Consider the following 23,718-nt stretch of genomic DNA (forward strand, 5'->3'; position numbering starts at 1 on the left):
AAAGTCTGGATTCCAGGCCTGGTCCCACGTTGCCTTCAGTCTGTATTTACTGGGCACCTAAGCCCCGGGGGTGTGGAAGGAAAGTCAGTCTCTGCTCTCCCGGGAACACACAGTTTATCTGCAAGACGAAGTGCACAAGCCCCTGTGCACTGTGGCAGGAGTTAAAAAAGCAGTGAACTCAAGATATTAAGCAAACACAAAGGAAGCTTTCCTTGGCTTTTACCCTTGAACCTCGCTGAACTTCTTAGATTCCGTTCACTAAAATTAGAATAATTCCTTGTTAATATACTTTGTGGTGTTGCAGGGTCGCAATGGCCAAAGCTCCCAGAAAAATATAAAGAACTCAAGGTAGGCATTTTTGATTAGTGAGGTAATGATGCTAATCTGTACACTGAAAAGATTGTTTCATTTCAGCTGTGCTCTAGGAAAACAAACAGTTACAACTCGCTAGTAGTTTATCAAGGCGGAAAAAAAAAAAAGGTAGCGCATGGTGGCTCACGCCTGTAATCTCAGCAGTTTGGGAGGCCGAGGCAGGAGGACTGCTTGAAGCTAGAGTTTGAGACCAGACATACCGAGACCTTGTCTTTACTAAAAATAAAATTATCAAGTGTCCTGGCGCGCACCAGTTGTCCCAGCTACTCAAGAGGCTGAGATGGGAGGATCGCTTGAGCCCAGTAGTTCGAGGCTGTAGTGAGCTATGATCGTGCCACTGCACTCCAGCCTGGGCAAAAGAGCGAGACCCTGTCTCTAAAAAAAAACAAAACGAACCAGGTTCGGCCTAATGCAGAGGGAAATCAGGAGCAATCCCCAAAGCCAACGCCTTGGAAAAGGACGCCCTGGGTCTCAGTACTCCGGGTCACGCGCGTCCTGCCGCTCCCTCTCGGGGCGCTCCCACCTACACCGCCCTCATCCCCAGCCCCAGGCCGGATACCCGAGACAGAGGTCCAGGACCGCAAGGACCAAGTCGCGGGCGATCCCTGGCGGCCAGCTGCGGCCATTGACCGCTGGAAGCGCGAGGGGCGGGGCGCAGAGCGAGCGCGGGGCGGGGGTGTGGTCTTCTCGCGTGAACTGATGGCGTCACCGAAGCGACGGCCCAGAAGGAAGTCGCGTGCTGAGGGGTGTGACGGTTTTCTTGCTCGTGGGCTCGGACGAGTACGGAGCGCCTGCAGGGACAGCCTGGTACGCGGCCCCCGCCCCTTCGTGCGCGCGCTGGGCCTAGCTGCAGCTCCGGGTCGGGGCTGACCCGTAACCCTCGGGAGCCTCAGTCCCAGCAGCTTCTCTCCCTCCGCCGGCCCGCTCCTGGAGAGACACAGAAACCCTTTTCTGTCGCGTCCCCTCCTTGAGAGCCGCAGGGGGACGGAGCGGAGGCTATTGGAGCCGCAGCCCCAGCCCAGGGCGCTTGACCCTCTCTTGGAACGGGGCGGGGAAGGGGCGCGGGTGACTTCGGGGAGGGAAGGGCACTGGCAGGAAAGGACGCAACTGCAGATCGGTAGCTGGAGGCCGCCACGGTAAAATAAGCGCCTCGCAGATGTCCGCGCCCGGGTTAAGTTAGACCTGGGAGGCAGAATCCACGCCCTGCGTTCACGGGCCCACGCACGCACAGCTAAACTTTGCAGTCGCCGTAGTTCCAGATCATTCAGTGTTCAGGATTCAACTCCTCCGCGTCCTGGTGTCTGAACGCGGTTGGACCCAGGAGCCAAGAAGCTCGCAGTTTGGGACATTGCCTTTCTCTCTGACCACGGGCTTGGGGATCTGTCAGGTGCAAAGTGCCAAAGTATGTCGGGGGGAGTGTGGCTTCAGGCTTGTTCAGAGCCCTGTCCTGTTTAGGGCCAAAGGAATAACTGAGAAGGTGGATGCGAGGCCAGCGAATCCTACCTTGAAACTCGGCTCGCCTGCTGGCTCTGCCACTCCAGCATCTGAAAGGAGTAAATAATGGTTTCCCTTGAAACTGCAGGCAATTAGGAGTGGGAGGCTCTGACCAGAATTACATAGCCACAACTGCCTGTCATTTGGCATCCTCTGTAATTTGGGCCAAAGTACTGCAGCTGCCTCTCTTCCCTACTACTAGTATGAAAGATTCAGTGACAGCACATTCGTGTTCACAGGAAGACAAGGCTGTGTTCTGATCCCTACCCAGCTGGCACGGGTTCTCCCTTGAGCAACGGCTATATCCGGAGCCAGTGCTTCCTCAGTGCGGTGGGGGCCCTGATTTCACAGTTGAGGAAAGGGGAACGTTGACTGAGAACGAGGAGGAAGCGAGTTGTAGATCTAGCCTTGTGTTCACACGACACCAGACTGAATATGAGTCACTCGCAGGGAGCTCAGCTTGGTGAGGTCCTCTCGCTGTTGCGGCCTTTTCTTCTGCACGTTGGACCACACACATTTTCCCGTGTCTTTTCCGTAGGATAAAGGCTCACTGATGGCTCAGTTGGGAGCAGTTGTGGCTGTGGCTTCCAGTTTCTTGTGTGCATCGCTCTTCTCAGCTGTGCACAAGATAGAAGAGGGACATATTGGGGTATATTACAGGTAAGGCAGAGACAGGGAGAAGTCGGCAACTTCTGTTAAATAGCTCCCTTTCCTGGTCACTGCTTTCCTAGCAGATACTGCTGAACATCTCTTTATATTTCCTTGAATAGGGGAGCCTTTTCAGATTGAGCTTTTTATGTCAGTAACCATGGGAAAGAGAATACACACACACACACATATATGTAAATTTAAAACTTCGCTTAGTAGTCCAAGATGATGCCATGGGTGGTGATTAATAAATGTTTATATAGATTTAGAGGCAAAATCTAAAGGAAACTGGTGCTCCTCACAGATCATCCCTAAAATACTGTTTTCTCCTACATCCGTCTGGCAGTCTTAGCTCTACACTGCTAGGTTACCTTTACAAAAGCCAGCTGAGTCCCAGTTCTTGATGGCAACTTGAGAAGGTAGCCTACTCTGCTAATTTAGGATACTCTTTTGAAATTAACATTTCAGCCAGCCTGGGTAACATAGTGAGACCCTATCTCTAAAAAATAAAAAAAATTAATTAGCCGACTACGTGTCACACACACGTAGTCCTAGTTACTCAGGAGGCTAAGGTGAGAGGATCACATGAGCCCAGGAGATTGAGACCAGCCTGAGCAACATAGTGAGCCCATCTCTACAAAAAGTAAAAAATTAGCCGAGCATGGTGGCATGTGCCTGTAATCCCCATTATTGGAGAGGCTGAGGTGGGAGGATCACTTGAGCCCAGGAGTTTGAGGCTGCAGTGAGCTATGATCACACCACTGCACTCCAGCCTGGGTGACAGAGCAAAGCCCTGTCTCTAAAACTAAATTAAAATAATATTAACATTTCACGAAAAATGAAAGAGCCTGCAGGTTGACTTATGTCAGTCAAAGCAAGCCTTAGGATAGTGGTTCCTACAATAAATTTAGGAGGCCATTATATCACTGTTTGTTTTATTGGCTTTTTTTAATTCTTTGCATAATATAAAGCAAAGCACTTATAAGTCAGGTTGCTTTCTTTTTAGTAATCTCCATGACCAAGTTTTTTGCTTTATGTCTTTGTGAACTCTTCTTATATGTGCTGTTGTGATGCTTGTTTCTGGATTACTAACAGCAAGTTCTAAAACTCTGGAATTCCTCTCTCCTTTAATTCTTTCTCCCCATGATCTGCTTACATGTTCCCCAAAAAGGCTTTTAACTTTATCATTTACATATAACTTGATTAGAAAGGTAACTCTATTGCCAAGACATATATTTCAATTACTTATAAAGTACTTCAAATTATTCTTTTGGTTGGTCATGTCAGTGGACTCTAGCATTAGTGCAGGTAGTTGATAACCATATTACTGGACTTAACTGCCCTAATGGATTGTCACAAGCCCAACAGATATGACAAAGTAAAACAGACTTCATCTTCTTTTTTTTTTTCTGAGACTCAGTCTTGCTCTGTTGCCCAGGCTAGAGTGCAGTGGCAAGATATCGGCTCACTGCAACCTCCGCCTCCTGGGTTCAAGCAATTCTCTGCCTCAGCCTCCCAAGTAGCTGGGATTACAGGCACCTGCCACCATGCCTGGCTAATTTTTGTATTTTTAGTAGAGACGGGGTTTCACCATGTTGGCCAGCCTGGCCTTGAACTCCTGACCTCCTAATCCACCCACCTCAGCCTCCCAAAGATTACAGGCGTGAGCCGCCGTGCCTGGCCAGACTTCCTGTTATCTAAGTATACCCATGGATTCCGCTGTCTTTTTTTTTTTTTTTTTTTTTTTAAGACAGAGTCTCACTTTGTTGCCTAAGCTGGAGTGCAGTGGCACAATTATGGCTCACTACAGCCTCAACCTCCCAGGCTCAAGCAGTTCTTACAACTCAGCCTCCCAAATAGCTGGGACTATAGGCATATAACCACCACACTCAGCTAATTTTTTCCTTTTCTTTTTTTGTAGAGACAGAGTCTCACTGTTTGAGACAGGTTGGTCTCAAACTCCTGAGCTTGTGCAATCCTCTCACCTCAGCCCCCCAAAGCGCTGGGACTGCACTAGCGGATTCTGCTGTCTTTATTCCATTTAGCCTGTGTGCCTGTTTTTCTCATTGCAAAAGCATGAACAGTGGTTTTATGTTTTACCATCAGGCTTCCTAGAATATTAGGATCTAGCTGAGAGGAAGAAAGGGATCTGTGGCCATGGCTCCAGCACATGTCACTCTCTATTATGTGTTTATAGGGCTGAAGGGAAAGTTGACCCTCCTGATATTGATCTAATAGAGCCTTCTTACCAAACTGAAGCTGCCTCTCTCTCCCCCTCCTCTGCAGAGGCGGTGCCCTGCTGACTTCGACCAGCGGCCCTGGTTTCCATCTCATGCTGCCTTTCATCACATCATATAAGTCTGTGCAGGTATGCTTGTCCTCTGTGGTATGATTGGATGACTGCAAATTTGGGATGTTAACTAATGCATGATTTGAAATTATTTAGCCATTGGATGAGTAAAATGCCATTCTAGAGAACGATATAAGGATAATTTATATATATATATGTTTTATATATAAATATATTTTTTATATGTTTTATATATAAATATATTTTTAATATATGATATATAGAGAGAGAGAGAGAAAGAGAGAGAGGCTGGGGAGTATTCCTTCAAGATAAAGCCAGAGAAGAACCTGTTTTGAGTATATGGAAGGAAAAGTCAGGGTGTATGTGTGTATGTTTTAAATCACAAACTACCATGTTAGATGGAAAGAAAATGTAGTAATTTTGCTGATTCTTATTTGAATTCAGAAATACGAACATAATTTTTGCAGTGAGTGGGGAGGAGTTGAACTAAGTGAGGGGAGGTGACATCTAAAATAGGAATGAGGTTAGTTGTGGCAGATCTAAGTTAGATTCGCCATCTCTGAAGTATGTCCAGCCAAGAAGAATAACAAGATTTTACACTTTACACTGATGCAGGAGAATGTCTTGGGATACCTGCTAGGCATTTTCCCTGTAAGTTTCATGTACTGTTTACCAGGCTTTGTGGCGTTCAAAGTGCATTCAGGTACATTGTCTCATTTGAGTCTTGTAGTAATCCTGAGAATGGGCTGGGCAGCTGTTAGGGTCTGAGACAGGTTAAGTAAGTAATCTGCTGTTTCAAAATTAGTACAGTAGCCCTCCCCCTTATCCACTATTTCACTTTCCACAGGCTCAGTTACCCACCATAAACCATGGTCTGAAAACAGGTGACTAGAGTACAATAAGATATTTTGAGAAAGAGACCACCTTCAAATAACTTTTATGACGGTATATTGTTATAATTGTTCTATTTATTATTGATCACTTACTGTATCTAATTTATAAATTAAACTTTATCATAGATATGTACTATAGGGTTTGGTACTCTTCCCAGTTTCAAGCATCCACTGGGGGTCTTGGAACATATCCCCGAGGATAGACGGTGCCTACCATAAATAGAAGAGGTAGAAGCAAGCATAAGTCTTAAGGTGCCCAATCCAGTGTCGTCTTCACTAAACCATTATTACTCAGCTTCTTCGTGTGGTGGTTTACTTACAGCTGGGGTAGGGGCCTTTGCTTGGCTTAGCAACCCTGTGAGGAAGGAGGATTAGGTGGGGTAATCATGTTTAATGAAGGCAATGCTCAACCCAAATGGTTATTCCAGGACAAAGGCATGTAGGATTCTGAAACGTAAGTTACTTTGTCACTGCCCATCTCTAGCACTTTATGTTTCCTCTGTTTCCAGACCACACTCCAGACAGATGAGGTGAAGAATGTACCTTGTGGGACTAGGTAAGGTACCCAGAATAAAGCTTTTAAGCCCAAATAAGTCAGAGAAAAGGCTATCTGGCTGGCTGCAGGAAGAGACAGTGAAAAGGGAGGCACCCTTTCTTGGTTAATTCCCTGTCTCGTAGCTCCCTATATTGATTTGACCAGGTGGTGGAGTGCAGTAGAAGAAATCACAGAAGGTTCGGGAGGGGCTAGAATGCCGTATGTAATAAGGAGTTTGCACTTATTCTATTATAAGTGAGGATTGGCCAGGCGCAGTGGCTCACACCTGTAATCCCAGCACTTTGGGAGGCCGAGGCAGGCGGATCACGAGGTCAGGAGATCGAGACCATCCTAGCCAACATGGTGAAACCCCGTCTCCACTAAAATACAAACATTTAGCCAGGTGTGGTGGTACATGCATGTAGTCCCAGCTACTAGGGAGGCTGAGGCAGGGGAATCACTTGAACCTGGGAGGCAGAGATTGCAGTGAGCCAAGATCATGCAGTTGCACTCCAGCCTGGCGATAGAGCAAGACTCTGTCTTTTAAAAAAAAAAAAAAAAAAAAAAAGAAGTGAGGATCACTATTCACAATAACAAAGACATGGAATCAACCCAAATGCCCATCAACGATAGACAGGATAAAGAAAATGTGATACATATACACTATGGAATACTATGCAGCCATAAAAGGGAACAAAATCATGTCCTTTGCAGGGACATGGATGGAGCTGGAAGTCATTATCCTCAGCAAACTAACGCAGGAACAGAAAACCAAACACCACATGTTCTCACTTATAAGTGGGAGCTGAATGATGAGAACACATAGACACATGGAGGGCAACAACACACACTGGGGCCTGTCAGTGGATAGGAGGTGGAGAGAGGGAGAACATCAGGAAGAATAGCTAATGGATGCTGAGCTTAATACTTAGGTAATGGGATGATCTGAGCAGCAAAACACCATGGCACACATTTACCTATGTAACAAACCTGCACATCCTGCACATGTACCTGTGAACTTAAACGTAGGAAAAAAAAATAAAATTTTAATGTTAAAAACAAAAAAAAGAAGTGAGGACGCACAAAGGTTTTTAGCAGATAAATGACCTGATACAAGAAGATAACTTTTGCATAACTAAGGAGAATGTCATAAAGTTAGGGGAGACCTTCAGGGCAAAGAGATCCGAAGAGAACACTACTACAGCGGTCCCACTGGAAAGCAAAGAGAGTTTAAACTGGGATAGAGTAACAAAGAATACCACAGAGAAACACTCTGACAAATCCGGAATTGGAACATCCCACAAGATCGCAGGCCTGATCTCTTCACAAAGTGGTCGTATTTAGAGGGATGCTGGATTGAACAGAGACTTACAAGAGACATAAACAGAAGCAAGGGTGAGCGTTGATTAAAAGCTTGTTCAAAATTAACAGCTATAAAAGATACAACGGGAACTGTGAGTCTACTCAGGCTGCCATGACAGAGGACCACACACCAAGGGACTAAAATAATAGATATTGTCTCACCATTCTGAAGGCCCAAAGTCCAAGATCAGGGTAATAGCAGGGGTAGTTTTGGTGAGACCTCTCTTCCTGGCTTGCAGGTGACCACCTTTTTGTCATGTCCTCACAAGGCCTTTCCTCTGTGTATGCAAGAAGAGAGAAAAAGGTCTCTGGTGGATACCAGACCTGCTGGATCAAGCCCACCCTTATAACCTGTTTAACCTTAATTACCTTCTTAAAGGTCTAATCTCCAAATACAGTCACATTGGGGGTTAGGTCTTCAACATATGAATCCGGGGACGAGGCATACACAGGTCAGTCCATAACACAAACTGTTCGGGAAATCTGAATAGGGACTGGGTATTAGGTGATATTACAGAATTACTGCTAATTTTCTTAGGCTTGGGAATGATATAATGAGTGTGTAGGAGAATGATCATTTTAGACCGTGCTCGCCAAAGTAAAGGAATAAAGTATCCTAACTGCAGCTTACTTTGAAATGTTCAGAAAAAAAAAAAAAGGTCAATAAATAAGGTAAAATGTTATCAGTGTTGAATTCAGGTGTCTGGATATGGATGTTAGTTGTACTATTCTTTCAGCTTCTCTATGTTTGAAATCTTTTTATAATAAATATTTGAGGGCAAAGGGAGTGTGACACTAAAGTAATAGTGAAGACAGTTTAAGAAACATTGACCATAACATTCCATAGTAACCTTGTAAGTTCTAAAAACTTCACCTTGACCCTCCTTAGTCTTTTCTGTGCAACTGATTAATCAAAAGGCATTGCTGATTCCAAAGATATGAGTTACTCTTTCATACTGTTCCCCAAAAGTCTCACTCGTGTCTTTGTAGAGATGTTCCTAGGCAGTGTGATTTCTCAGGAGAGTATGTTGTTGCCATGAGCCCTGCAGAACCTCCTGTTTGGAGATCCAAGCTGCCTTACAACCTCCCGTGAACTCTTCTACTCCTTTTCTGCCAAGCCCACATCTTACACCATCACCCTGGGGGACTGCACCATATCCCAGAGCTTCCCAGTGACTTCTTGTCCATTCTCCCTCCAATAGTGGTGGTGTGATGATCTACTTTGACAGAATTGAAGTGGTGAACTTCCTGGTCCCGAACGCAGGTACGTCTTAACAGTTTATTCCCACCACCAGCTCACTTTCCCCAGCATGCCACTCCCGTGTCTGTTGTAGCACCTCGGAAAAGGAGAGCTGCTGTGTCTGAGGGCATTTTGAGTCTTGCCTTTTCTTATGCCAAGCCCTCTCCTTCCCTCTCAGTGTATGATATAGTGAAGAACTATACTGCCGACTATGACAAGGCCCTCATCTTCAACAAGATCCACCACGAACTGAACCAGTTCTGCAGTGTGCACACACTTCAAGAGGTCTACATTGAGCTGTTTGGTAAGAAAGTCTCTCTTGAGCGTGCCATGCTTAAGCAGGGTTCCTGGAACCCCATTTGTCTCCACTGCCTAATGCCTGGCTGCCTGCACGGTGTGATGGGCACTTAGGGACAGGAAATGTTAAAGAATCTCGTGCTCAGGAGCTGGTCACAAAGGAGTTCCTGGAGAGTGCTGATGGCAACGCAACAAGATCCTTAGAGGGCTGGAACTTTGGGCACAGGGATCATAGTGGAATAGAGTATTCACTTCTGGCCTCAATCAGACGCTGGAGTGGAAATGTGTTTCCACTGTCCCTAAACTGTCATTCAGTAATGAAGACAAGATCCATTCTAGAAGAACTGCAGAGATTTTCCAGCCCAGCATCCTCATTTTAAGATGAGGGTACCATGACCCAAAGCAAGAAAGTCACAGAGCCAGGTGCCAGTTAGTAGTGGAGCTGAAATAGGAGCCTTCCTCTCCTGGCTCTTCAGCATTCCTCTCACCATGCCACACTGAATGGAGGGCCCCCAGGAATGGATGATGAAAAAGACATGATTCATAATTCTAGAAGTGAGATGAGAACCATAGTTCCTTCCAGTTCCCAGAACCTTTGTGATTATTATTTTTTTACTCTGTACCTGTAGCGACAAATAGAAAAATACTTTAAACAAAAAGACTCCAGGTGCCTAAGTAGAAATGTTTTGTCCTTTTTACCTTTTTCAAAGTGAAGGCAACCTGACTTAGCAGCAAAGGAAGGACACAGTTGGGTAACTGTTAAAACTTGTTTGCAGTCAAGTATTCTGTTTAAACTCACTGCCAGAAATTCTCTACTAGCCAATGCCAAAAGTAAATGAATTTTTAACCAACAGTATAACTGCTCTTGACACTAGGACTGGAAAATGATTTTTCCCAGGAATCTTCATAAAAGGGACCCTGAGCGAGAACATTTTTCAGAGCAGACAGGAGGAATCATCCACATCGCCAACAATCATAATTAAGCAAACCACCTTTTGCACCATTTAAGATTTAGGAAATCATCCAAATTACTTTTAATGTTTCTGCAGTAGAAAATGAATCTAAATTCATTTTATAGGGTTTGTAGTCTTTTATCGGTTTGGGATTCAGTGTGCTTTTAAGAAAAAGTTGGTAAATTTGCCATTGATTTTTTTTTTAACCTCAAACTAATAGAATTGTATAAAATATTAATTCTCTCTAGCCATTGTCTTAGGGCTTGTGCCATTACATGAACATTTCAAAGCACTGAAACAAAAGACAAAGGATCCCCAATGTCCCTGAAGAGAAAATTAAAATACAAAGTTGTTTTTCATTAGAAAACTTACTTTCTTACAGCTAAACTTGGTAGCTTAGTGAAGTACAGCTGCTTGTATGGAGAAGCTGGGGAAATATATTTGCTTTGAAACTTTTTTTTATTTTTACATCTCAGTCTTGCTAGCAGGCACTACTTGGCTTAGAATCTGTCATATCCATAAAGGAAGAGCTCATGTTTCTAGTCCTGGCCCTTCAACTCAGAAGGTTCTTCTATACTTTCCTTCTCTCAGGACTCTCCTGGCCCAGACTTTAAACATGAAGCTGCATAATTTTCATCACTTCTTACTCTGCTGCATCCTCTTTGCCCATGTTATTAAAGTATTATCTAATACTTACTCAGAAGTTTACCTGAAGAACCTCTTTGTGTGTTCTTAGTAATACAACTTTTTTCCCTATCCCAACACCTTTTAATACAGTTGGATAAAAACATGGATACAAACACGTGGATACAGGTATCACTGAAGCAGTCTGACATAAAATAATATCTATATATACAACACTCCTCTGCAAATAGCAAATGTAAAGTAAAAGATACCCAACAGATCATTTTGTTTACCTCACTATCATTTATTTATTAATCTATAACATCTCCCTCCCATGTGTCCATGCAAGGAAGCAGTACTAGCTGTCCGACTAGAGGGTAGCTCCTTTGGGTTACCTATTGAGACCCCATTTTCATTCGGATCTCAGCTGTCCTACCCCCTCACTGCAATCTGGCTTTTCCTTCTTTGAGTATAAAGTCTGAAATGGGATGGCTCACCTATAGCTTCAGTGTGTGAAGTAAAGAAAGCAGATTCTGGCTTTTAATGGGTCTCCTCTGATAGAAAGATTCAAACCACAGCCAATTCCAAGAACCCTTCTAAGAACAGAGACAGAGTCACTTCAAAGGATCTGACTTGCTATACCTAAATATAATTCATGCTGCTTTTCTCTATGACACACCATAATATTTTGTCCAAAAATCTTGAAACATATTATTAACTTTGAAGAAAGAATAAAACCAGCCACTTTAGAGACTGGAGACACTCAAGCACTGATCTATTCATAAAGTTTCTACACAGCTGAATAAGTTTGCATCAAATGGACAAAAAAAAATAGTACAGAAAACCTAAATAGAGAAAATAGAAAAAAAAGAAAAATATAGAGAAAATTCATCTCCTAGAAAGCAGGTCAAATGCACTCAGTTAAAAGACCTCACTGCATGTAGGAGAATCAGTGGGAAACAACATAAAGCCTTCTGCTAATACATAAATAGGAACCAGTCTATGTAATCAAGAAATTAGTTTGTCTCCTGATCTAAATGCTTGCCTCCAGTCTAGGGCTCAGAAAAAAGCCTGGTTATTTGAACTGGTTGTCAATCAAGGTCCCCTTCATTTTCGCTTTCTTGGCTTCCCGTTCAGCCAGCTCTTGCAGTCGTCTCTTGCTCATGCCTTTGCGCTCCAGCTGTTTTTCAATCACTTTGGCATTCTGTGCATACGAGTCAGCAACTTCCCTAGCCTCAATCTCCTCTTCCTCTTCATCAATGGTAGACACAGTGACAGAACTGAACTTGCCCATGTCTTTGGTCCGTTTGGTCATCATCACCTTCTTAGGAGGCTCTTGTTTCTGAGTATATATGTTCGTTTTCCCAAAGCCCTGGCCAAACTTGACTACTGTTCCATCCACAATGAAGGTAACGGGAGCATTCTTCGGCTGGAATTGGTAGAAGAGCGGCAGTCCACACTTTGCACATTTCTTTCTGTACTGTCGTTCAGTGCCTCCAGGTCTCCGCAGATACATAGTCTCTTCATCTTCTATGTTACAAAACTTATGGGCATGTTTGGCAGCATCAATCACACGGGACCGGTCCCGGGGCCTCATAGGCAATTTCTCTAACTGACAGTCCAGCACTAGGACCATCTGGCCGCACAAACAGTAGTACACATGGAGGGGCTTCTCACCATCGTCATATTCCTCCCGGTCCCGAGTGTCAGAGCAGACTACTGACCGAGACACTACTTTCGGCATGGTTTCCAAGAGCAACCTGAAAACACTACGCCAAGAAGAGGGTCGCGCCGAAATGACGTCACGAGCGCGCCGTTCGCCTTTTCCCTGCGGCTACCTTAATAATATAACTTAAATGGCATTTATCAACATTTCCATAACATATGAACATCAGTATTATTACTAAAACACCTTGAAAAGTATTTCTTTCACATTTGCCCGGTTAGCTACTAGCCCAGGGCCACAGGCTTCCACCTTGACTGAGATACAATTTGGTCTGATGAATGACGTTATTAGCTCATGGAGGACACGGGCCATTTAAAGTTTGATTGGTATTCTACTTAAAATTACTTAAAATGTGAAATGTAATATTTAGTTCTAGTTGTTAAATTGGTTGACCCCTAGCAGGTGGGAGGTGCCGACTTGATGGCATTTCTCCTTCGGTGCTCAGGCTTGTGAGAGCACATCCTATACGTAGAAACGTTACCGTCCCTTGTTTACTGATAGTACTGTCTTAAAATCCTAACAATCAAGGCCCGCCAATTAAACAAGCTTGTTATTTTTGCTACTAGCCAGCTTACATGGGCCTCCATTTTGGCATCAGTAAAAGGACGGAGACTTTCTCTTCTTCAGAGGCTATTGAGCGCAGGTGAGCACAAAAGGACCACTTAAAGCAGATGGCAGCTGACAGCAAAGGAGAGATGCGGTGTACAAGTCCCAGCCTGATTTCACTTGGTCTTTTTCTCTAAGCCCCTCTGGGATCTTATCAAGGATCTCATGGGCAGAAGGCAAGGAAGGGGATTCTAAAACCTGAGAAGCCCAGGCCAGAGAAGGCAGCTTTGGTGCTGCTTTTCTGAGATTACAGCTGGAAAGGAAGGCAGGGGGAGAGTCAGTTACAGCTGTTCCTACATTTGTCTGTGAAACAACTCATGTGGATTCCAGACAAAGAAATCAGGACCAACGCAAACAGCACATCAAAAGCCTGGGGCTCGTTTCCAGAACTGTACATTTTAATTTTCCCTTCCTGTTGTTTGATAGAGTTCCTAATAGAAACAGTCTTCCTTGGGGCTCTCCTTGATGTCAAAGTCTGTTTTTCTTTTAGAAACTTCTAAAATTACTAGATTTAATGTGCTCAGCTCTTTCCACAAAACCTAAATAACCATTCCACCTTCCTTCTTCATGGAAACTGAACCTTCCTTCTCTTTTGCTAGCTGTTGTCTAGGGAAAGGCTGCTGCCTCACGCAAGAAATGTGCTAGAATTGTTTGTTCTTTTTTTTTCTTTTTAAGCTCTCACCTGCTGTAGGGCATGGTTAGTATTTTCAGAACAAAGGTTGAGTTTTATCTTGAGGCACAGAAATAGGATGCCCTTGTGTTCGCCATGTAGAGGGCTGCCTACGTAGGCTGCTTCAGAAGTTGGGCAGGAGATCTTTAGATTTGTGGGCTTTGATAAGCACACTCCCTTGGGAGGGTACATTCTTGAGCTGGTGATTGAGCTTGCACTTTACCCTCATCCTGCCCTCCCTCATCTAGAAAGTGTAACAACTTCTTTTTCTCTGTCTTTTCTTTATTCCAGATCAGATTGATGAAAATCTCAAGCTGGCTTTGCAACAGGACCTGACCTCCATGGCCCCTGGGCTGGTCATTCAAGTAAGCATTGCTGCATGGGAGCAGCCCCTCTTCTCTCTGACACTGCATCCCTTCTCCCAAGGAATGTCCTTTTTGTGCAGGAAGATCAAGGCCCAGTGGGAACTGCGTGTGTCCCCTCACTACCCTCACTTTCCCATCAGCTGCTGTTTTAATCTCTCTCCAGGCTGTGCGGGTAACAAAGCCCAACATACCAGAGGCAATCCGCAGAAACTACGAGTTGATGTGAGTATACCCTCCGCCTGGGCTGTGACCACCACTGACTCCCACCTCCCACCTCCCACCTCATCCCATCCCAGAGGTAACTGAAGCTGCCAGGCTTCTCAGTTATCCCCTTGCTGGAGGATTTGCCACAGCCCACTGCACTGTAAGATTGGGCAGGCACGTCAGGGCCACCACTGGGGCTCCCTGCCTGTGATTGAGAACGGCAGGATAAGCCCTGTAGAGCAGCGATGTTTTGAAAAGGGCCAAGGGGCCTTGTTTGTGTTCAGTGACTCATGCCCAAGGGGTAGACAGGAGCAAGAGACCAGTAAGCGGACAGGCAGGTGTATTTTACTAAATTATGTTTTATTTCCCACAAATTAGTTACTTGGGAGGAGAAGAGCTATGTTACTGTAAGCTTTTACAGATCAGCTTTTACCTGGGCCATGGAACAGCCTTCCAGGCCCAGGAAATGGGAGTAGGAAATGGGAGTTTGCCTCTCTTCAGCAGAAGAATTCGACTTCTCCTGGGGACAATGAAGCTCCTGAGTTTTCCATAGCTGCCTCACAGCTTTTTTTCCTCTTCAGGGAAAGCGAGAAGACAAAGCTTCTTATTGCAGCCCAGAAACAGAAGGTGGTGGAAAAGGAAGCAGAGACAGAGCGGAAGAAGGCGCTCATTGGTCTGAATGTGGTTCTGTGATCCCCCTTTCCAGGCAGAAGGGCTGGGGGTGGTGGGAAGATGCAAGGAGGCTGAGGCCTGGTGAGACCCCATGGTCCTCCAAACCACTTCCACAGTGCAGGAGTGGCAGGTGGACTCCCAGAAACAAAGTAGAAATTGTCAGATCATGGCCAAGGGTAATGAGTTTTGAATTCCCACTTATCTCTTAAATGAAAGAAGCCCCGCCTATTTTTTTTTTTTTTTTTTTTTTTCTTTTTGAGATGGAGTCTTGCTCTGTCACCCAGGCTAGAGTGCAATGGCATGATCTCAGCTCACTGCAGCCTCCGCCTCCCAGGTTCAAGTGATTCTCCTGCCTCAGCCTCCTGAGTAGCTGGAATTATAGGCGCATGCCAGCACGCCTGGCTAATTTTTGTATTTTTAGTAGAGATGGGGTGTCACCATGTTGGCCAAGCTGGCCTCGAACACCTGACCTCATGATCTGCCCACCTCGGCCTCCCAAAGTGCTGGGATTACAGACGTGAGACACTGCGCCCAGGCTGTTAATTCTTCATAATAATGGCCAACACTTAATTAAGCACTTACTGTGAGCCACATACTTTTCTAACCACTTAATATGTGGGTTAAGTCAACCCTCACAACCACTGTGTGAGGTAGGTACTGTATTATCCTTAACCTCATTTTATCAAACCGAAGCACAGAGGGGTAAAATACTGTGCCCAAGGGCGTATGGCAAGTAAGGGGTGCAACTGGGGTTCAAACCAAGGACACTGGCTCTAGAAGGTATGGTCTTAGCCACTGCGCTGTATTATCAACAACCAACCTGAGCTCTGTCTACAGTGAAGGGCCAGGCAGAACCCTGCTAGAGTACTCCATTCTTATAGAATATTCCTTTGGAGAAGTTCCCTTGTGAAGTTAGGGCTCATGCTTCCTGCGTTGGGCCCAGGTCTCCTCGGTTACTGTCTCACGCCAATGGAAGGGGGCTGTGCTCACTGGCACATCCCACTCTGCCCATGTGTGCCCTCACAGCTGCCCTCTGGGGGCTCTCCAGCCACGCTGGCCCACCAGGACACTCAGCTCGGGTGAAAGGTGAAATTAGTCAAACTCTGAAATGCCAGAACCCTAAGTCTTTCCTCACTATCATTTATGCAGAGGCAGAAAAAGTGGCGCAGGTGGCTGAGATCACCTACGGGCAGAAGGTGATGGAGAAGGAGACTGAGAAGAAGATTTCAGAAATTGAAGGTAAGCAGAAGTGGCTGTCATGCCTGAGTCCTCCTCAGACCACGCCCTGGGGCCAGTGGGTGGGGGAGCCACTGCCTTTGCCCTTTAACTGTGCTCAAGGATGTCATGATCTCCGCACAACAGCAGCTTTTCTCCATGCAGAGATTTGAATTTTGAGGCGACTGTGGCCAGGCTAGCATCTGTTTTCTACTTCAGAGAGCATTTGTTCATTCAGCAAATGTGGCTTGAATACCAGTATGTGCCCAGCATTTTGTTAGGCATGAGAAAAAGGAAGTCCCGTAGACCTGCTGTCTTGGAGTTCCCAGGCTAGCGGGGCCTTGGAGCGGTGGGAGTGTACTCTCAGCAGTTGGCTCTCCCCACTGCCTTAGCTTCTTCTGCTCCAAAGTTGGTCGGCACCATGGTTTTGGGCTCCAAGTCTGTTCTCCAGGTCTATGCAGATATTAAGCCAGGTTTGAAGAAGATAGATTTTCAGCACCTGTCAGACAGGAGCTGGCGAGAAAGGTTTTCTTTGCTGGCTTTTCTGAATATCATTCACCTTCTGTTCCTGCTCCTAAGCCTGCACCTCCTTCCCACTGCCCACCTCTTCTTGGGGTGGCTTATTTCAAGCAAATTCCAAGGCAAAACTGGGACCTCAAGGCCCAGCTTCAGGCTACAAAGTGTTATGTCTAATTATACTCATTATTGGGCCTGTCAGGCTTTGCAGGGGCCCATAGAGGAGCCAGTTAGGATTTCACAGATCAGTGGCTCCTCATTAGGGAGCTCTTAGCAAAGCAACACGTTTTTTATTTCTCACAAATACATGTCATCAAGTGCTCAGGCCAGCTGAGGGGGCCCCATGACAGCCAGAACCCTGGCTGGACTGAGGCTCCTTCCACGAGGGGTCACACTGAGGGCACGCAGTGAGAACCCACCCACAGACTGACCTTTCTCTCAGACATGTTGCTACATATATTACTCACATGAGGCTGGCCCATTCCCAAGGCAAGGAGGTAAATATCAAAAATTTTCTATCAGCTTGACAGAAAGCTAGTCTCAGAGCTGATTAGGGAAGAGTATGGCTTACACAGTGGAATTAAATAGGTCTTAATCCAAACACATGTTGGTCTGGACCATGGCATGTAATTCTCTCTCAGAATCACGCCAGCTTAATCACTGTTAATTAGGACCTTTTTGAAATGATTGATGGAAATAAAAGGGAATTGAAGTGGGAGAGGAACTGAACTATGTTATGTTCATGGCATTCAGTTTTAGGGTGGATCCACCTCTGGCCATACTTAGAGCCACCTTTGAGCTTTCCTGCTTTTGCTATGTAGCATAAGAGGGAGGAGTGGAGAGCTCTGGCCTAGAGCTTGAGGCAGGGTCCCACTGCTGTGCTTCACAGACATGGATCTCCAAAAGAAGTAAGACAGGAAGCGCTTCTGGCTAATACTGCTTTCTTCCATAGCACTGTCAACATGTATTTTGGGCCATAGCCACAGACTTGCTGCCCCTGTCAAAGGGAGATGCTTTCAAAACACTTTTTCATCTTAGTTGATCCTTACAACAACTTGTACAATAGGGGAAAATGCATATAAAACAGAGGAAAAAGCAGTCTCCCCCAGGTCACAGAGGCAATCGGGGTGAAGTTCCAGGGACCAGAACAGAGTCTTCCCATAGCCTCTGCACTTCCTGCAAAGAACTCAGTTTTAGCACTTCACCAAGTTCACAGCACTCCTTCCCCCTCAGATGCTGCATTTCTGGCCCGGGAGAAGGCAAAGGCGGATGCTGAGTGCTACACTGCTATGAAAATAGCCGAAGCCAATAAGGTAAAGACCCCGCACAGCCTGATAAAGAGGAGTCTGGGTCTGGGTCTGTATTGTGGGAGAGTTTCCAGTGTTGAGTGCCTACCACCACCCAAAGCCCTTCATGGCCAGAACTAAGGACACCTGTGCTGTATGGTGCAAGTACTTTCCTTCTCCTTGGACATGGCTTGATAGAAGTTTAGTTTAATTTTGTGTTAAACATGGAAACTTTTAACTTTTGCAACTCTGCTCCAAGATCTGAGATGACTGTCTCTTACAGAAATGTAACAATGAGACCACAAAAAGTAGGTAGGGGCATAAATATTTGACAGAGAACCTCGTCATAGGAAAATTGAAGGGGCACCACCCCCATCTTCTCTAACATGGTTCCACCTAAGTCTTCCATACTTTTTTTTTTAAAACAGCTGAAGCTAACCCCTGAATATCTTCAGCTGATGAAGTACAAGGCCATTGCTTCCAACAGCAAGATTTACTTTGGCAAAGACATTCCTAACATGTTCATGGACTCTGCGGGCAGTGTGAGCAAGCAGTTTGAGGGGCTAGCTGACAAGCTAAGCTTTGGCTTAGAAGATGAGCCCTTGGAGACGGCCACTAAGGAGAATTGAAAAAAACTTGATACAACTGCAAATGACACTTAAGCAGATCTTTATTTTTTAAGATGAATCAGAATGTTCCTGCCTCCCCCACTACCTTCTCTGTCTTCCAATTACTGTGGTGAAAAAGAAGAAATGAACTTAAATCTACTCCCTTTCCAGGGAAGGGAGGGTGGGGACTGATGGGGGGTTTTATTTCAGGTAAGCAGTTTATATGACTTCCAATAAGATTTGTAAACCATGGGCTTGACCTTTGACCTCTAGACACTAATTTTATCCTTTGAGGCTGGCTTAATTAGGGATGCTATCATTAAGGAGGGGGAGAAATGTAGAGTGTTACCTCCAACTGATTTGATTTCCCTTATTTGGGAAAATGCAGTCCAGCCTTCTCACCTCTGCCTCCGAGATGGGAGATGTCTGTGGGTGAGGCTCAGCAACTGAGCAAATATGTGCCATGAGTTTGCCAGTAGAGCTGTGAAGAAACAGCTGCAGAGAACGTTCGACCTTCCTGGCATTCTTGTCCGCATGTGTGTGACTTATTTTAGAGGCGTGCTTTCTTGAGCCCTCATAAGGAAGTACTGGTGCTAGGTTTTGCAAGATTTTGTATACACTTTGCTCCTTGCCCTAGGGCTCAGAGTGGTGGTTTCTGACTATATTTCTAGAGTCAGAGCTTGATCACCACCACTCAATTATTTCTGCATCTTTTCACCTATCCTGTGATTTTTTTTTCTTCTCAAAAATTCCGTTCATTAGTTCCACTCAGTATCAAGAAGACAGGGACAAACAACTCAGGTGTCTTAACAGCTGCTGGAGTGGGATCCTTGTTATCTCTCAGCCACTGCAGGACCTGCCTGACAGGCTATGTGTGCACCTCGAGATGAAGTGTTTTTCTATTGTTGTAGAGATTCTGCAGTGAAGAGGTCTGACACCGTGTGTGCAGGAGGAGGAACGATCAGTCAAGAGATGTCCTGGTCTTAATGCCTGTGGCTTGTGCTGGGAGTGGGTCTGACTTAGTGATAAAAGGACGCTGTTCACTAAGTAGCCTGTGTTTTTAAATCCAGGGCTGCAGGCAGCAACACAAGTCAGGCTGAACATTCAGTCTCCAGAGACAGCTGTGTGGAGCAAGTCAGAGTTCATGCCCAAGTCCCCGGGTTGGAATAGCTGTGCCAAAATCCATTCAAAGGGTTTTCTTTTTCATTACTAGGTCAGAACATTTTGAGTCACCCTGGGAGATTCAGGATGGGGAGAGCAAATGTGAACAAAAAGTTTTTCTTATATCCTGAGATTGAGGGGCTGAGGGTGTCCGACCTGTATAGCCCATGGGTTGTGTCTAGAATTAAGTGGAGGGCAGCTATCGAGTTAACTTGCAAGCATATTGGTGCCCTCCATGACCACCTCTGGCTTAGGACTCAGCCCTGTTATGAGCTGACCGCCCCCCCCACCACACACCACCTCCTGTACCCCTCTTCCCTAGGTGAATCTATGAATGGTCCTTTCTGGCAGCAGTCCCTGCCTTCTTTTTGGGCCCATGCCCAGACTTCTGGTTTAAGGAATGGTCCCAGAGCTTGGGCCAGCTTGCTCAGGAGTTTTGGGAGCATTGAGCCTGCCTAGAAAGATACAGTGTTAGCTCCCCTTACTTCAAAGTTGCCCTTCTCTATTCTGACCTCTGGGACTTCATGTCCTGGGCACAGTTCTTGCAGGCAACAAAATGTGCCTGGGAGTGATGGATTTTAATGTGCTCCAGAGTCCTTTCAGAAGGTGGTCATTTCCCTTGGCCGGGCGTGGTGGCTCACGCCTGTAATCCCAGCACTTTGGGAGGCCAAGGCAGGTGGATCACCTGAGGTTAGGAGTTCGAGACCACCCTGGCCAACATGCAAAACCCCATCTCTACAAAAAATAGAAATATTAGCTGGGCTTGGTGGCAGGCACCTGTAATCCCAGCTACTTGGGAGGCTGAGGCAGGAGAATCGCTTGAATGCAGGAGGCAGAGGTTGCAGTGAGCCAAGATCACGCCACTGCACTCTAGCTTGGGCAACAGAGTGAGACTCCGTCTCAAAAAAAAAAAAGTGGTCATTTCCCAAGACCAGCATAGGGGGTATCCATTTAAAATACATCCATCTTCCTCCCAATTCTGTGCTATTAATCACTTATTAGAGCAACATGACATGCCCAGCATCCCCACTTCCCAAATATGTCTACTCCTTCTACCCTGAGCTCTTGTTGCCTAGGCCTCAGAAAACACCAATTCACCACAATAGAACCGGGAGCAGGGATAGCTCAGCTTCTCTGAATAGCACACTTTGCTCAGGTCTTAACTTGAGGGCCTCTCCGGTACTAACATCCTGCGATAGCTTGTCCCATGACCACAGAAGAGCCTCAGTAGAGTCAAGTCCTGCTGCAGCTGCCCCGCCCCAAGTTTCTATTATTTCCTCTTTAAACAAAAAATACGTTATCCTACACATTAGTGTCATTCCAATGGTTGTCTCTTATCTGTCTAAATAGCAAAATCATGGAAATCAGCTGTTTTCTTTACATAGGACAACTAACCCACCTGTCTGTATAACTTTGTTTTTAACTCTTACTAGAAAATCTAATCTTAAAACATTTGAATTCTAAACATGTAAAATGTGACAACCTGCAATTTTGTAGACAGTGAAGTCATGGCTGCTATTTATAAATGGAACATCTATCAAAATAAGTAACTGTTTATAAAATTCAGTTTTTGTAGGATTTTCCAAGGAGAAATCACCTTGGTTGAATGTTTCTCACTCATTAAACTTTGCAGAAGTGATTCATATTCAGTACTGTTTTTAATCACTTTTTAAAATACAAGGACCGAATGTTTGCAAGGAAACCAAAGTTTATTAATAATTTTTATATAAGTAAAATAAAATAGATGTAGAGGTATCTGTGATCATATAAAAAGGGAGGGTTACTGAAAGAATTTTAGCAATATATTGATTCAGGAAAAGGAGCTGTTTTATAAATGATCATTCACTGTTCCTGTGGTTCTATGTATCTTTCAAAACTGATACCTTTACTATTTAAAGAGAGTAAATAGTGAAAGTAAGATGGTCATACTTACCGACTTTATCTATTTAAGTTTGATGGAGATAAACTATATCTTGGCTAGTGGCTACTGTGTCTGTGAATGTAACCAGTACTTCTTTAAGCTCTATTCAGTAGGGTTCTAGCCACTGCTTTTTTGTTGTTTCTAGCCACTGTTTTTTTTTTTTTTTTCCTTGTTTCCTTATAAAAGAGGTAATAACCAATCATTTTGTGTTTGTATTTCTGCCTTTGTGTAGACTGGTGATTAAATAGTCAAACTACTTCTACTTTAAAAGAGCCCCAAGGGCTTAATGACCCCATTTGTAACTGAGAAATGATTCTTGTTTTAGTAATCATTCTATAAATGATACTGCTGGATTGATTGCCTTAGGTTGATAGCTGGAGGAATTGTTTTGGACAATACTAACAGCCACATGTGAATTTATGTCTTAGTTTTATTTGCAGTCTTGCTAAGTAAAATGAGTCTTTGTATCTACTTTTTTATTAAAGTGAAATTTAGCAATAGCTAATATTAGGTGATATAAAGAAATAAAACATCCCCAACTAGTGAGTTAAGTACAAGATCTCTCTAAAAATATACTCACATGAAAATCTATCCCCATTATCGATACAGAATTTGTGAACATGGCATAATTCTTGGTAGGTGCTATAGAGATTTATCATTTTAAACAGTTCACACACCACTGCAATTCAGCTCCAAAGGACAAAGATATTTTCAAGTGAACTAAAACTCATTTTGTTATCAGTTCAGTGGACGAACTCCCAGTCTTTACTCTGGAAAGCTGCCCAGCTTAGGGTAGCCAGATAAAACATAAGATACGTAGTTAAATATGAATTTCAACAACGTACAATTTTTAGTATAGGTACTATATGTCCTAAACACTGCATGAGACATACTCATACCAAAGGATTTGTTGTTTATGTGAAATTCATATAATTGGGTATTCTGTATTTTTACTTGTTAAGTCTGGCAACCCTAGCTCAGGCTTTCTCAGGTTTTTTTAACGGGGCTCCCAAGCTATTGGTTTGAGAGCCTGCTACACAAATAATATGATCTTAACAATTGAATAGGTACATTAAGAGTGTCGTTACTGGAGTTAGACTGCCAAAGTTCAAATCACTGCTCCACTACTTCTTAGGTGTGTGGTCTTGAATAAGTTTTTTGACCTCTCTAAGCTTCAGTTTCTTCATTAATAAAATGAGTGGCTTATATGAAATAATGCATACGAAGGGCTTTCACACTGTACCTTGCATGTATATATTCAAAAACAACTTATTTTCAATCTGGAGAAATGGGCTAAAAAACACACAGCTATTAAATGGGAACTACTAAGTAGAAAGCCAAACACATGTGAAAAAAAAAATGGAATAAGATTACAAATAGGATAGCACATAGAAGAAGGGAATGACATTGCAATGCAGCAAACACAGTATTGAGGATACACACTTCTACAAAAATGTTGTGTAGAAAATGACCTGGTTTAAAGAAAGAAAAGAACCCGGGTACAGTGGCTCACACCTGTAATCCCAGCACTTTGGGAGGCTGAGGCGGGTGGATCACCTGAGGTCAGGAGTTCCAGACCAGCCTGACCAACATAGAGAAACCCTATCTCTACTAAAAATACAAAATTAACTGGGCATGGTGGCGCTTGCCTGAAATCCCAGCTACTTGTGAGGCTGAGGCAGGAGAATCACTTGAACCTGGGAAGTGGAGGTTGCAGTGAGCCAAGATCACAGCACTGCACTCCAGCCTGGCAACAAGAGCAAAACTGTCTCAAAAAAAGAAAAGAACCTGATTTGGCCCTGTTGAGAGGAATTGTCCAGTTCTGGGCTCCAATTTTAAAAAGCAAAAAAATGAAGAAGCTAGAAAGAAAATATTAAAACCAAAAAGAAAAAAAAAAAAGAAATAAAGCTCATAGGTTGATCCCAGAAAAGGCAGAAGGGACATTTAATGACTTCACGATTATAAAAGTTACATAATGGTAGCTAAAAAGAGGAAATTTGCTTGAATAAAGGAGGATTTTTAAAGAATTTACTTAAGAT

General features: G+C 44.4%; 1 protein-coding gene and 1 pseudogene across 8 annotated transcripts; one reads left to right on the top strand and one right to left on the bottom strand.

The window, feature by feature from the left end:
• Positions 1-1,025: 1,025 nt before the first annotated feature.
• On the top strand, positions 1,026-22,285 carry ERLIN2 (ER lipid raft associated 2). 7 transcript variants are annotated; one of them, XM_010385307.2, is made up of 12 exons: positions 1,047-1,179; positions 2,405-2,526; positions 4,801-4,882; positions 6,228-6,274; positions 8,818-8,879; positions 9,034-9,159; positions 14,023-14,096; positions 14,260-14,318; positions 14,882-14,973; positions 16,122-16,211; positions 17,937-18,016; positions 18,418-22,225. In XM_010385307.2, the coding sequence occupies exons 1-12, from the start codon at positions 1,072-1,074 to the stop codon at positions 18,616-18,618; spliced, it is 1,143 nt and encodes a 380-aa protein (XP_010383609.2). In that variant the 5' UTR covers positions 1,047-1,071; the 3' UTR covers positions 18,619-22,225. The 7 variants fall into 7 exon arrangements, with proteins under 7 accessions (XP_010383610.2, XP_010383609.2, XP_030793432.1 ...); XM_030937569.1 differs by having other exon boundaries at positions 1,135-1,925; positions 18,418-22,285; XM_030937568.1 differs by having other exon boundaries at positions 1,135-1,508; positions 18,418-22,285.
• Positions 11,013-12,521, bottom strand: LOC104679659 (annotated as a pseudogene). Its single transcript, XR_750352.2, has one exon. The product of XR_750352.2 is annotated as a UPF0428 protein CXorf56 pseudogene (transcript).
• Positions 22,286-23,718: the final 1,433 nt, after the last annotated feature.

Source organism: Rhinopithecus roxellana, chromosome 9, assembly GCF_007565055.1.
Source record: "Rhinopithecus roxellana isolate Shanxi Qingling chromosome 9, ASM756505v1, whole genome shotgun sequence".
In the NCBI taxonomy this organism is placed as follows: Eukaryota; Metazoa; Chordata; class Mammalia; order Primates; family Cercopithecidae; genus Rhinopithecus; species Rhinopithecus roxellana.

What these genes read in the sequence shown, in the direction of transcription:
- ERLIN2 (XM_010385307.2), top strand. Translation starts at nt 1,072, where the DNA reads ATGGCGTCACCGAAGCGACGGCCCAGAAGGAAGTCGCGTGCTGAGGGG. An exon ending in CGCAGAAACTACGAGTTGAT is followed by an intron (nt 14,319 to 14,881) that starts GTGAGTATACCC and finishes TTTCCTCTTCAG; the next exon opens with GGAAAGCGAGAAGACAAAGC. An exon ending in GAAGATTTCAGAAATTGAAG is followed by an intron (nt 16,212 to 17,936) that starts GTAAGCAGAAGT and finishes CTTCCCCCTCAG; the next exon opens with ATGCTGCATTTCTGGCCCGG.